General features: G+C 57.9%; 1 protein-coding gene across 3 annotated transcripts in view; it reads left to right on the top strand.

Annotated features, from left to right (window-relative positions):
- The first annotated feature begins 6,539 nt into the window (after positions 1-6,539).
- The window catches only part of PAX2 (paired box 2), a 92,689-nt gene continuing 85,164 nt past the window's right edge, over positions 6,540-14,064 (top strand). For all 3 annotated transcript variants that reach the window (XM_055119057.1, XM_055119060.1, XM_055119056.1), the window contains exon 1: positions 6,540-6,588. In XM_055119057.1, coding sequence (XP_054975032.1) covers positions 6,564-6,588 — 25 coding nt within the window. In that variant the 5' untranslated portion in view covers positions 6,540-6,563. The remainder of the gene's footprint in view (positions 6,589-14,064) is intronic.

Raw genomic sequence — 14,064 nt, 5'->3', positions numbered from 1 at the left:
TCCCACCTTTGTCAGAGCCCTTCCATCTGGAGACAGCTACTCTGCAGAACTTCCTCGTTCCAGCCTTTCCACTCCACTCTCGCCTCTCTCAATTTCTCTTCTGCCTGTTGCCCCTGCTCCCTCCTAGCTGCTGTCCCCTCACCTCTCCTTTCCTCCTCCCCGCTAACTCCGCGCGGGACGCGAGTTCCGCGTCGGGAACTGCGCCCTCCGCTGGTCCCGAGTGTCGTTCTCGCTGCGTTACTCTTTCCTCGCGGCTGCGGGCGGGCGCTCTGGTCTGGGCGCGGGGGAGCCTGTCCAAGCCGAATGCTAAGAGGCCCTACGGAAAAGTGGGTGTGGGGGAGATCCGAGTTGCGGGGACCCTAGGGGTGTGCACTAAGTGGCCCCGGCCAGCCCGGCCGGGGTCCCCATCTCTTTGCGCGCCAGAGCTGGAAGTCTCAGGCGCCCCAGAAAGAATCTCTAGCCTTTTTTTTTAATAACCACCCCTCCCTGCCTCGGATGGGGTGACCCCCGCAACACTCACTACCCCACCTGTGACTTCATCCTCGTCACAACATTGCTTCTAGGGCAGATTCTCCGAAGCTTACAGCTCCGGGGAACTTCGCCTTGGAGTCGGGTTCTCCGCCCTCGGAGTGGCCTGGAGCCCTAGGGTGCGCTGCGCTCCCCTCCAGAACTGGGATGGTGGAGGAGGGGTGGCAGAGACCCTGGTCCAGAGCCCTGGACGCGGGCGGTGGGGGTGGGGGATGGTCCCCTGCGGAGCGGGGGAGGGTGGGGAGTTTTTGTAGATAGACAAAAGCTTTTGCGCTTTTGGTTTTCTTTTATTTTCTTTATTCTTTTGTTCTCTCCTTAATCTCCTCTTCTCTAACTTCTCTACCCTCTTAATTTCCTCCTTCTTTTCATTCTCTTCTCCTCCTCCTCCCCCTGGTCTGCATCTCTCTCTCTCTCTCTCTCTCTCTCTCTCTCTCTCTTTCTCTCTCTCTCTCTCTCTCTCCCCCCCCCCATCAGTCTCTTTATCTTTTACCTATTTCTCCCTCTTCTAATAATAGTGGCTTCTTCCAGAATGTCTCGCTTCCTTTGGGCGTCCCTTCCTGGCCCCTTTAGTCCCTGGGCTAAAGTTGCGCTGTCTCCCTGCGTCCTTACTCCGGACTCAGCGCTTCTTTGTCACTTTTTCGTTCTCCTGCGGCCCTAGCCTGGCTGGCTGAAGTCTGACTCCCCCCGCCTCCGCCACCGTGATTTATTCTCCTCTCCCAGCCGAATCAGGTGCTGAAGCGAGCCCCGGGAACGAGGGAGCAGATTTCTCCCAGGAAGGGTTTTGTGAACTAAACGATGCTAATGACGGGGTGGGGGACGTGCCGCCCGAGCAGGGGAGGCGGAGCAGAGCGCTGGGCGAGTCCAGAGGCCAGGCCTGCCCGGGGCCCTCCCAGGCCGCCCGCCTGCCCGCCACCCCCCACTCTCCTCCGCCGGGCTTTCGTCTTTCCCTGGGAACTTTCCCGTCGGAGTTAACTATTAACCGCTGGCGAGAGGCAATTTTCTTCGGAATTTCAGCGATTTCCTTTTCCGCGGTGGAGGCAGATTAACATGCAAATGGAGAGACGCTGGGGTTTGGAGTCTGCGCGCGGGCGAGGATGCCCCTGGCCGGGCCAACGGTGTCCTTCGGGACCGCGGAAAACTACAGTCCCCCGCCCCCTCCAGGCCGGCGCACGAAGCCGTGACCAAGCCGGTGCCGGGCCGGTGCCCCGGTGCCCCAAGTGAGGGTGGAAAAAGCCGAGCCCTTGTGTTTGGGGGCGGCGCTCTGGGCGAGGGGGCAGGACCCAAACTGGCGTCCGCGCCCTCACTGGTAAAGCCGGCGGCCAACAACAGTTTGGTTCCTTCTGGGATCCCGGCTCAGAGTTGGAGGCGTCCTTGGGGGACACTTGGTAAACTCGAGAAAAGCCCTTGGGCGTTGCCGACCACCCCTGGCCCAACCTGTCACCCATTTCCTCCCCCTCAGCCACCCCGACTGACCATCCCTTAATACCATGCACGCACGCCCAGGGGCTGGACTTTTGCAAAGTTTCTCAAACTTCTCCCGCTGGAAGCCAAGTCCTCGTCTTTTCCTCCTTTCCTCCCAACGGGAGATTCTTTTCCAGAGCAGGACGGGGACCGAGAGGGAGTGGGAGGGGAGCGCCGGCTTCGTGGCCTCGAACTTGGGAGAAAGCAGGCTCCGAATGTTGGGGCACCGCTTAGCTGGGAGCCCCGGCTGTAGGCGAGGCCGCCGCACCCTGTGGTGATCCAAGGCGGAAAGTACTGGTAGCGGCCTCTGAGCTCTGACCTGCGTTGACCACTCGGGGTTGGCCCCGCGGTGCCTGGGCAGGGAGCCCGGCAGGGCCCTTGTGAGATGCGAAGGCCCAGCTCGGGCTGCCAGCCCCTCGCCTTGGCGAATTCTCGGCGGCGCTCTCTGGCTTCCCAGCGCGTTTCTCTCGGTCCTCGCCCAGGGTTACGCTGTCTCCGCCCGCTCTGTCTCTGGCGGGGTCGTCTCTGTCTCTCCATCTCTCCCTCCTCTCTGTCTCTGTCTCTCTTGTTTGTTTCCAGCGCGCGGACACTGATTGCGCCTTATGAAGTTCTAACTGGTTTTGTGTCAGGAAGATCTTTCTCGCTGCTACCCAGCCTGGCGTGACGGATTAAACATCAACTAGTTAAATAAAAATTAATATCAACTGCCTCCTAACTTCTAATGTCATGTTGTTTATAACTAATGAACTGATTAGGGGATAAACACATCACGGAGACATTCAGCTCTCCTGCCTGGGCGAACTGTAGCCCTGTGCCCACTCCCCTGCCAGGCCTGCCGGCTGCCAGGCCAAAAGCAGGGCGGGGGCTGGAGAGGCTATGCCCCCTCCCTTGCACCTCTAACTGCCTTGCCTTCCTCTCCCTTTCTTTTTCTCTATGCATTTCCTTTTTTGGTCTCTCCTTTTTCTTCTTTCTTTCTTTTCTTCCTGTCCTTTTTCCTTCCTTCCCTCCCTCTCTTTCTTCCTCCCCCCTTCTTTTCTTCCTTCCTTCCACCCTCTCTTCCTTCTCCCCCCTTTCCTTCTCTCCTCCCCTCCCTCCCTCTCCTTCCCTCCCTTCCTTTTCTCCTCTCCTCTCTCCCCCTCCCTCCCTTCCTCCCTCCCTCCTCCCTCCCTCCTCCCTCCCTCCTCCCTCCCTCCCTCCCTCCCTTCCTTCCTTCCTTCCTTCCTTCCTTCCTTTCTTCCTTTCTTCCTTCCTTCCTTCCTTCCTTCCTTCCCTCCTCTTTCCTTCCTTCCTTGCTTGTCCTCCTCTTCTGTTCATTGCTTTTCTGCAAAGAACAGAACAGTCACCAGAACTGTGCTTGGTTGGGGCTGTTGGTGTCCTGTCTAGCCCCCACCCCTTTTTTCTGTGGGAGTCTTTACCATTCCCTTCCTGATCCCCGCCCCCTTACTTGCATACACACCCTTCCCCATTATTTAGATCCAACCATCCCCAGGTACATTAACTAGTAATGATTAAAAGCATCCCTGACTGTCTTCTGCCCTGCCATCAAACAGAAGACTGCAGTCTCTTCCTGGACACTTGTCGGAGAATGGCACCCTTTCCCAACTAGAATGGGGGTGGGGGCGGGTAGGGGCTGTGTTTTCTAGTCTTCTATGCAACTTGACAGGGGACTATGAAAACAGAAATGATGTACTTTTTCCTTCCTTCCTTCCTTCCTTCCTTCCTTCCTTCCTTCCTTCCTTCCTTCCTTCCTTCCTTCCTTCCTTCCTTCCTTCCTTCCTTCCTTCCTTCCTTCCTTCTTTCCTTCTCTCCTCTTGTCCCAGAGCAATTCATGTAGGTTCAGGACTCCATTTAATTTTCAAGGAAAGAAAAAAGCACTTTAGTGTCTTCCCTCCAGGGGCCTCAGAGCCCTCTCAGAGACCTTCCCTTCAGCCACCAGCTCCAGCCTGCCCAGAGCAGCCTCCAGCAGGGCCCTTTCCCAAAAGACACTTAAACCAAATCACAATTGTCATCATGACAACAATCAGGCAAAAAGGCATAATCACAGACCTGGCCCAGGCAATTTTTTTCTCTAAGAAGCCACAACATTTAAACTTGGTTTGCCCCAGACCGCAGGGTCTGACAAGACAATAACAACCGAAAAGGGCTTTTAAAACCAATTTAGCACACGTGAAAATGTAATTCTAATGAAGAATCAATAGGCTGGCGGATCATTTTTCCTGGGACTCCTTGGAGAACCTGAGAGAGACTTTCAATCAATGGGGCGGGCAATGAGCAAGAGGACCCGAGAGACAGTGTGGGACAGGGGTGAGGGCTGGGAGACAAAGAGGCAGAGCCTGAGGGAGGAGGCAGGGGGAGGCCAAGGTAAGAGCTGGGCCCTCTGACTGGCATCACTTTGCTGACTCCCAGAGTCCCCAAAGAATATCCATAGAGCTTGGAGCTCCTTCCTCCTCTTGGTCCCTCTGGTATGCGACAGGCTGCTTAGCACAATGGCCTCAGCTGCCTTTCCTGGGCCTAGGCCCCAGCTCTGGCACTGGCCCAACCCCGCGCCCAGTGTTCAGGTAACTGTGACCAGCTGGCTCCGGAGCAGGCAGGGACACTGAGCCCAGTGTGTATGTGCTATTCTAAACCCTGCGTCCTCTGTGTCTGGAACTTAGGATCTCAATTCCTTCCCCTAAACCAGGAGCAGCAAGAGCAGTGACTGTGGGTCATACTTGCCATTTTAGAAATCCCAGGTACAGGAGCTCTCTAGAGAGGAAACCCAGAGAAGGGCAGGGATTATTAGCACCAGTTTAGAGTACAGGTAACAATGGCACAAAGGGCTCTGAGTAAAAGTGTGACTGGGCAGGTCATGACTGATGTGTGTAACTGGGTACAATTCCAAGTAGGTGACATCTCGTGTGTGTGTGTGTGTGTGTGTGTGTGTGTGTGTGAACCGAGTGACCACATGAGGCTGTGATTTATGTGTGTGTGACTAAGGTTTCATTTTTGCATATTACTCTCACATCCTTGTCCTTGGGAAAGTTGGTTTTGTGTAAAACAAAAAGAAGTACTTTTTTTTTGGTTTGCTTTAAAGTTTTTGTGCCCTCTGATTGGAAAGTTGTTTGATTAATAGAAGAAATGTCAGCCAAGGAGGATGTTGGCAGTTTGGCTATGGTTTACCTGAAAGGGAAACTTTTTAGAAGTTCAAATTAGGAAGCAGTGGGTGAATATCTTGCCCATGGCCGTCCACATTCACTGCCCCAAGACGCACATCTTGCCAGAGGAACTTATTCAAAGAGAGTTGGACCTACCATGGGGAGGTGTCCCAGATTCTAAGCTAAGGGGGCTCCAGGGGACCTATGACCCCTCACCTGGTGCCTTTCTGCCTGGGGGTTGGAGGTGGATATGCAGAGGTGGGACCTGTCTACACCTGGGGCTCAGGCAGTACTTTCCTTGAAGCCTCTTAGGGTTACTCAGCAAAGCATGAGGATGGGGAGGGGGTAGCAGCTATAAGGGGGTGTAACAAGGAGGGCAAATGAGATGGTCTGAGGAGATAGTGCTAGAAAGGTGAGAGGATATGGGCAGTATAACAGGGGGCAAGAGGGTACTTAGGAAAAAGGTGGGTTCTGAGGGCTTATGGAGAGAATTAGGGAACAGCTACAGCATGCTTGGATGGGGCAGAAAGCTGGGGTGTTGGGAAGGGAGGATGGATTCCAGAGACGGAGGGAGAGGAGCAGAATGTTATGGTGTGGTATGGCAGAGGTGGGGGGGGGCCCTAATGGGGTGGGGGGCATGGCTCTAGTGAGTCTCCCTGTCCCGGCCTTTGCCATTCTCTTTAAAGGCAAGGAAATGAGAACTTTTCCTATTGTTCTGAATTTTAAAATTAAAAATTGTGGAGCGGGGGAGTCCGTGAAGGATTTTGTGAGCAGATCCAGGATGTTCTGGAGTCAGAGACCTTGGCGGGTGGCGGTGACCCTGTTACCAGAGAAAGTTGGGGTGTGTCTGTGGGAAGCCTGTTTAAGACAGGCTAAAACGGGGGGTGCTAAAATTGGGGGGCGGTGGTAAGCTCGAAGCCACAGGGTTAAAAAAGTTGGGTAGGGTGAGGACTGAGAGTGTTGGGGAAAGAGAAGCGCATAAAGTTGGGGAGCGCGGGGGAGAGAAGCGGCGGGGGCTCGCCGGGCATTCGCTGACGGGAGCGTGCGGCAGCGAAGGAGGGGGGTGGGGTGAGAGGGTGTGTGCCCGCGTCTGGCTGGGGATTCGGTCTGTGGGTGCCTCCGGCAGTGCGGGGTCGGCTTGCCTGCGGCTGGCTGGGGTCTTGGGGGGTGGTGTGCGCGTGTGCGCGGGGCGGGGAGCCAGGGGCTCCCCCGCGCGTGGCGGGGCCTCGGCGCGGCCGGGGGTGCGGGCACGGGCGCGAGCCGAGCGCACCGCCGAGGCGGCGGGCAGCCGGGGTTATCGGAGCCGCTCGGTCTTGGGTGGCTGCGCCCAGATCTCCGGGCGGCGGCGGCCAAGGCGAGACGCGCCGTTGGGCCGCGGAGAAGCCGGAGAAGCCGAAGAAGCGAGAACCAGGCCCAGACGGCAGCGGCGGGGACCAGAGCATGGAACAGCCTGCCGGCGGGGCAGGTAAGAACCGGGGAGCGACTCATCCCCGCGCCCAGGGCAGGCCTGGGATAGGAGGCGGGCACTGGGTGGGGGGCGATGGTTGCGGCCCAGCGCAGGACCGAACCCCCACCCCCTTGATTTTTTTTTTCATGCTCTTACCCGCTGGTGTGGGGGCAGATGGTACACGGGAACTGGGGCATCTCTCCCTCCTAGGGTCCTCTAAACCCTCAAACTTTGCACCCAGAAAAACGAGATCCTCACAACTTCTTTCAGTCTCTGCAGAAGCCAACCTTTCCTCCCAGAGAGCGGGCAGGACTAGGGCACACCACTCTCCTGGGTGCATAAGGATTTCCCACAACTTCTTTCAAGTTGGGAGCTTGGTCAAGGACCCCTTCCGGGGGCGGGGAGGGGGGAAATGGCGTGGAGTGGGCTGTGCTGGAGGTGGGCATGCACTGGGGTAGTGAGTGCTGAAGTGTGAGCAGGGTTTTGGAAGACTCTTCGCCCCCACAAAGCACCAACTCTGGAGAGGTGGGGGGAAGGGCAGGGGTCGCCTGCTGAAGGGATCCAGGCTCCTGGTGGGGAACGAGAATCCAGAGCTTTTCACCACTAGAGCGTCTGTCTGTCTGTCTCCCCCACCTCACCTCTCCTCCAGGACAGGCAGCTCAGCTCCGTCTACCCACTTGTCTGCCCTCGCCTCACAGTTTAGGGGTGCAAAGAGAGGGAGACAAGTTCCCATTATTGGGGATGGGGGGGGGGCTTGGATCAAATTCCCAAACCCTTCCACTGCAGTCAGGAACTAACTCAGAGTTCCTGCCACCTTCCCGACTCATGCTTCACCTTCCCCCAATCCCCTTCCAACTCTTTCCTCCTCCCCACCTCCCACAACAGCGCAGGGTCTCGTTCTTTCCACGGATAAACTGTCTCTGGCCTTGGCCAGTCCTTCCTGGGACACTCAGCTCAGGCCCAAGGTGGCCTCTATTCCCCCTTGGGAGTTTTGCCCCCTCTAGGGAAGCAGCGCCCTCAGGAGTGTTCACTGTGGTCTCCTGGGCCTTTAGGGCTTTGGGCCACTCCCTGCACCAGAGGTTTAAGTAGGGAGATCAATAGCAAACAGTTGTAATGATCTAATTAATTATGGCAAAATTAAAAGCGAGTACAAAATCAATCTCTGATGGTGTTGAAGATGGAATTCAATTGAGAGCCCATCTGTGCACCCCCTCGACCGTATAAATATGCAGCCCAAGGACAGACCTAATGGCTGGGCCTTCCTGGGAACCGCTCTCCCCTTCTTCCTGGCCTGCACAGAGCCCCTCTTTTCCTAGGACCCAAATCCACTGACAGTCTGGCAGAATCGACCTCACCTCCCCCCCCCCCCCCCCCAGCCCTCCTTCCTTCTCAGCCTCATTCGCTTAGATTTCCAGAACTCCCGCTTTGGTCTTTCCTTCCTCAGGGAAGGTGCTTTATGCTGCCCCAAGACTGAGAGGAATAGAACTGACTCCCAGTTCCAGCCTCCCCGAAGACCTGGGCCGGCCCCTCCCCAGCCTCAGGAGAATGCCCAAGATGGTCCGCCTCCTTGAGCACCGGGCAGAGCCCTCACCCCAAATTTCTGGAAGCCTGCAGGTCCCACAGAAAAGGGCCTATGCCTACCTGGGTCGGGCTGGGTAGGACTCTCCCGGGCGCGCGCGTGGCACAATCCCCGGAAGGAGCAGTTGCACCCCGCATGCACTCGTCCTTCCCTCCTCTTCCAGCCTCTCCACGTGCGGGATTGCACTCTGGCCAGCCCAAGTAGGAGTCGTTGTGAAGCTGGGCCCGGGGTGTGTGGGAGCTAAGGGAACAGTCTCCCACCCTCCCCGCAGCCTGGCCTTTCCTATTTCTTCTTTCTCTTTCCACCCCCCAGCCCTGCCTCATCTGACCGCATCTTTTCCTTACACTCATCTGGCCGAAGCAGCCCGGGCGCCCCATTGGGCCCCAGCGGCTTGTTCCAAATGACAATGCGCAGCACGCGAGCGGGAGTGCGTGCCTGGCGGGAGCCCCAGCGCGGTGGCCGCGGCAGCCGGGTTTGCGGAAGAAGCGGGTCTCACTTCTCTCGCTGAGGCTGTTCGCAAACAGCGAAAACTCAGCCGACAATAAGAGGGGAAGGGAGAAGAGGACAGAATCGGCAGCCTAGGGGCCACGCTGGTGTTTAGCGTTGCCTCCAAGAACCCCAGGTCCATAAAAGCAAGACATTTCTTTGTGGTCCTTTAATTCCTCTGGCTGGCCCAACTGACACTCCAGCTCGCTGTTGCCAGTCCTCCTGGTGTCCCTCCTGGGCCCCTAAGCCCACTCCCTGACCCACACGGGGTTCCCACTTTTTTCCCCCCACACACACACCCACCCACCGAGACCCCTCCCTCTCCCTGGTGCTCAGGGACTGGGGGAGACACCGCCTGTCGCCTCCCCGCCCTCTTTTCCAGGCCTCCTCACCCCGTTATTAATTGCTGTGTTGACCTGCAGGATTGATTGGCGGCCCCTCTGGAAGAGGCTGCCGAGGCCTTGGCCTCAGAGCTGCCTCGGGGAGGGCAGAGAGAGGAGGGGGAGGTTGGGGTAAGGTCCAGAGCTCCTGTCTCAGCCCTGCCTGGGACTGGCTATCTGTCCCCACGCCCCTCTCCACCACCTCACACCCCTCTCTGCCCACCACTTCACACCCCTCCACCCAAACATGCAGATTCCCTCACCCTGGGCCCATAGACCCCCAAGAAGACACATCAAAAAGTCTCCTTAATTGATTTAGGAATGGAAAGAGGCTTCCTCTCTCCCCGTAAGTCAGTTTTAATATATTCGTTAGCCCGGGATCCAGACCCAGACCCTGTCCAGACCTGGAAAAGTGACCTCCTGGGACCCATTAATTTTGTCCCAGATTTACTTTGCATATTTTTTCTTAACTTATGGAGAGTTAAGGAATAATCTTAGAAGATGCCAGACAACCCCCAAGTCTCAAACAAAAACACTTTCTCTACCACCAGTTCCCCCACCCCAAAGCCCAGGTAGAGGCTTCACTCTGACTCCGGGGTGGGGGGGGATAGTCAGAGCTTTTGTTTCAGTTTGGGGGCTCTGGACCCCAGAAGGTGGAGGACTGAGAAATGCCACCGCCCTGACTGGGGTCTGACTTTACAACGAAGGTCACCCTCCCTCCCTGTCTGCCTAAACCCCCCTGTGCGGGCATGAGTCACTCACTCCCACACAACTACAATTACAAATACAACACCCCCCCCCCCAGCCCCAGCCCTGCTGCAGCCCTACTGTTCCCTTCCCAGGCTACAGGCCAGAGGGCCAGGAACCTGAGCGGGAGCGAGTCCCTGGGACGTCCCGGCTGCGGGACGTGGAGGGCAGAGGCTGCAAGCTTGCACAAACCTCAGCCAGTCCCCTGTCGGCCCCCTCAACCTCCTTCCCCATCCCACCTCGCACCCGGTTCCCCCAGTGCCCTGCGCTCCCGTTCTTTGTCTGCAGCCACTTGGCGGCGGGCGCCGAGCTGCCCGTCCCCCGCCCAGGCGGCCCTGCCCCGCGGCTTCCCGGTGAGGCTGGCGGGGCTCCCCCGCCCCCCACCACCCCCGGCCTTACCCGCTCCCGCTCGCGCGCGTCCTCCGCCTGCACCTCACCTCACCTCGGCGCGGCTGTGGGAGAGGAGGAGGGCGGCGGGCGCCGCGCACGCATCCATCCGAGCGCGCAGATTTGGTGCCGGCTCGCAACTCCGCAAAAACTCAGCCCGCCGGGGGCCTCCCGCCCCCTCTGCCACTCTCGCTAGCTCGACGCTGCCGGCGTCTGGCCCCTGCCTTTCCTGCCACACCGGCAGCGACTGCTGCTCCTCCTGACCTCCCCCCCCCCCCCCGCGCCCCGCGCCGCATCTGGAGGGGCGCTCCCCTGCCCTGCATCTCCGTTCTGTTTAGGCTGCCCCCGGCCACGGTCTCCTCCGAAGCCCCCTTGGTCGTGGTGGCAGTGCGGGGACGTCTGGGGCCCGCTGCGTGGTCGCCCTCGACCACAGCCGGGTCAGGCTGCAAAGCTCCAGGCCTGGCTGGGAAGAGGGTTAATCATTGGCCACGGACACCCGGACTCACTCGTCCTGCCTTAGGGAGGAAGGGAAAAGGCAGATGGCCGGCTTGGGACCCTGGTGGTGCCCAACGTGGCCCCTTCAGGCCCGGCTGAGGCAAGCGCCTTGCGTAGGTCCCGTGAGTGCTCCTGCCACGTCCCTGTTCTTCCTCCCTCTCCCCCGCTGCACCTCCCTCCTCAGGCCTCTCCCCCAACACCTCGTCTCCTCAGACTTTGGCAGGTTGACTGCAGGTTCTGAGAGGACCAACTTGCTTTGTTTGGAGCTGGACTGGATGCGATCCCCTTCCCGGAGCCTCTGCCAATGGGCTAACTCCTCCCAACGGTTTTGGCAGACTCGCCCAAAGGGGACCGTGCCCGAGGCCACAATTAACCTGGCTATGGTGGATGGGGATGGAAGAGGGGTTTCTCCAGTCCTCTGACAGCTGCACTGGGCAAGTGTGGGAATGGAGGGGTGCCCATGAGGATGGGAGTAGAGTGATGAACACTGGAGGGTGGGGGGGAGGGGAAGAGTCCAGGAAGGAAAACAGGGGAAACTGAAAGAGAGGCCCTAAGGCAGTCTCAGGTTACCAGGAGGGGCTCGAAGTTGAGTGGAAACACCATTCCCAAGGTCAGAGTCTTTCCCTCCCTCTCTGGGACAGGCTCCAAAGCTGGGCGCCTGTTCCTTAGTCTGCAAAGAAACACTTGGGTTTCACAATACCTCCCTATTGGCTCACCTAGAATTATCCCTATTTTACAGGTGAGAAAACTGAGGCCAGAGAAGCACAGGGATTGGATGTGGGGGTGGTAGTCCCCTCCAATGGGACGGTGGGGTGCCTGTTCCTTCGGCTGTGCCTGAATCGTTGAAGGAGGAGCTGGGGTGGCTGTGTTCAGGGCTGAGCCCCAGTCTCAGGGCTCCCAGGGTCTTTGCTCACTCCCCTCTCTAGTGCTCCTTTGGATGGTCAGCCGCCTCCCATCTGTAGCCTGGCTGGCCCTGTTTCTCCAGGCTTCACTGTTGCTTTCCCCTCCCCAAAGTTCCCAGTAGGGTGGTCCACAGGCATTGGCCACCTGGCAGGCCCGTGCCGCTAAGAGGCTGCTGTTGTGGCCAAGTGGCTTGTATTGTTTTTTCTCCTCCAAGGGGCTGTGAAGGGCTGGGCGGGTCGCAGGGCCCTCGAGAGGGAAGCCGGGTTCAGGGGGGTGGGGCGCGGAGGATAAAGGCACCGCACGTGCGAGCCACCTCCGCAGGAGCAACAGACTAAGCAGGCGGGGCAGCCTGCAGCCGGCCCCGGGGCTTCAAGCAGGGAGCCCAAATATTGGGAACAAAAGCGGGGGAGGGAGGAAAGAGGAGTGAGAGCAGGAGGGAGAGGGAGGGAGCCAGAGAGAGACCGAGGAAGCAGAAATTAGGGGGTCTTAGATGGAAAAAAAAAAAGAAAGTAGCTTTAGGGGGAATGTGCCGTGGAGTGTGAAATTGCAGCCCATGGTGCTCCATATTGTACCAGAAGCTCTTCCAAAAAAAAAAAAAAAACCACCATCCTCCAACGTGACCAGAGGGCTTGGGAGGGGGAGGGGCCGGGAGGGACTGGGAGGCGGAGGGGAAGGGCCAGGCGTGGAGCAGGCCTGGCCGGCCGAGCAGGAGAAGGAGCCGGGGAACACCACCACTGGCCGACAGCTGACAGCCCTAGTTTGTGCCTGGGGCACCAGGACCCCGGCAGTGAATGGCTCAAGGTGGCGGATCCGGCCTTGGATCTTCCGCACAACTTTTCTTTCTCGTGGTGGTGATTTCCGAAATGGGACCGAATCAGGAAGGGAGCGCACGCTGGAGCAGCTGCTCTCCCCGCGCTCTCCTCCTTCTCCTCGTCCTCCGTTGTTTTTTTTTTTTTTTTTTTTTTTGCTTTTCTTCCCTTCGGACCAGCGCTTCCCCACTTGATTCAAACAGCTTTAACCACCCCGCCCCCCGAACTTTAATGCGTTTAATTTGGTCCGCGCTGTGGGAAGCATTTCCTAGGGAGATACATTTAATTTCGGAATTTCTAATCCCCTCCCTCACAGCTCGGGCCTGGCTCCCCTCCCTGCGCCCCAGGAGGTGAAAGGAGGAAGGCGGGGCCACTGGGGAGGGGCACAGCTGGGGTGTTCTAGAAGCCTCTTCCACCCCCCCCTTCCACCCCAGCTGCCCTCCCCAAACTATTCCAGTTCAGGTCCCCTGTCAGAAGGCTGAGCTCTGCCTGCAGAGGGGCACGGCCACACCTTTTCCTCTTGTGGCTCAGGCTGGGCCAGGGAGTGGGGAGCCTGAGCAGGAGGCCCCCAGAAAGGGACTAGGTGCAAAGCAGAGTGTCAGTCGGGGTCCCTACCACACGCCCCTACAGCAGTCTGCCCTCAGAGCCATCCGGAGCTGTGGTTCAGGGAGAAGAAGCTTGAGTTACTTAGAGTAGCTATGGATGTGTGTGTGTGTGTGTGTGTGTGTGTGTGTGTGTGTGTATGTACTTGAGGAGGGGGGTTGGAGACCCTCCACCTCCAGGCCCCCATCCTGGGATAGACCAAGCTCAGTCTAGGCAACTGGAGGTCCAGGAGGCTGCAGCTCACTAACCAAGAAAGGAGGCAACGGGGCGGAGTGCAGTGGACGCTGGGGCGAGCCTCACAGGGAAGGGAGCAGAGAAGGCGGAAGGCCCCGAGATCCACAAGGAAGATTTATTGGGCAGATCAGATGCACAGAGGTGGCTAATGAAGCAAATCCTGCAATGGGTATCAGAGCAACTCCCCAAAAGTTTATTTGCCTTTAAATTTCCGCAGGGAGGCGGGTGCCTTGTTTGAAGTGTAAATGCCCCTAGGTTGGGGGGTGGAAGGGCCGCTTTGAAAACACTAGAGAGAAAAGGTTCATTTAGAGGCAGTTGGGAAAAGCAACCAACCCTGACAGGTCGGAGCCCGGGTTGTGTTTGGGGTTGGGTTGTTTTCTTTCTTTCTCTTTCTCTTTCTTCTCCTTTCGACCCCCTTTCCCCTTCTTGCTTTTTGCTTTTTTTTTTATCCACTACTAGACTCTATAGAAGAAATTTTAAAAAGGAGAGAATGGGAAAGGGGCACCTGGGAACAGCCAGAGAGCAGAGACGCCTGTAGGGCAGTCCCGAGTGCTGAGCCCAGGAGATGCAGAGCCAGACGAGTGAGTAAGGTCTCCTGATGCTCCAATCCAGGACTTTCTAAACCCAGAGACTGGCTGAAGCCCAGGAGGAAGCTGCCAGCAGTTAGCCTTGCAGGGGCAGGGGGGAGTCGGGGAGAGGCAATCCAGATACTGCTGGGCTGGAGAAAAAGTTCCAGAAGTGGGGTGGGGAGGTGAATCCTCCTTTCAGGGGCTCTCTGGGAGTTGGATCCTGGAGGGATCCTAAGGGAATACATGAAAGAATTCCTGTGTGACTACAGCATCCAGTACACTTTAGGTCTCCCTTTACAAAA

The sequence above is a fragment of the Sorex araneus genome, chromosome 11, assembly GCF_027595985.1.
Source record: "Sorex araneus isolate mSorAra2 chromosome 11, mSorAra2.pri, whole genome shotgun sequence".
Classification (NCBI taxonomy): Eukaryota; Metazoa; Chordata; class Mammalia; order Eulipotyphla; family Soricidae; genus Sorex; species Sorex araneus.
This window is presented reverse-complemented; position numbering and strand designations above follow the sequence as displayed.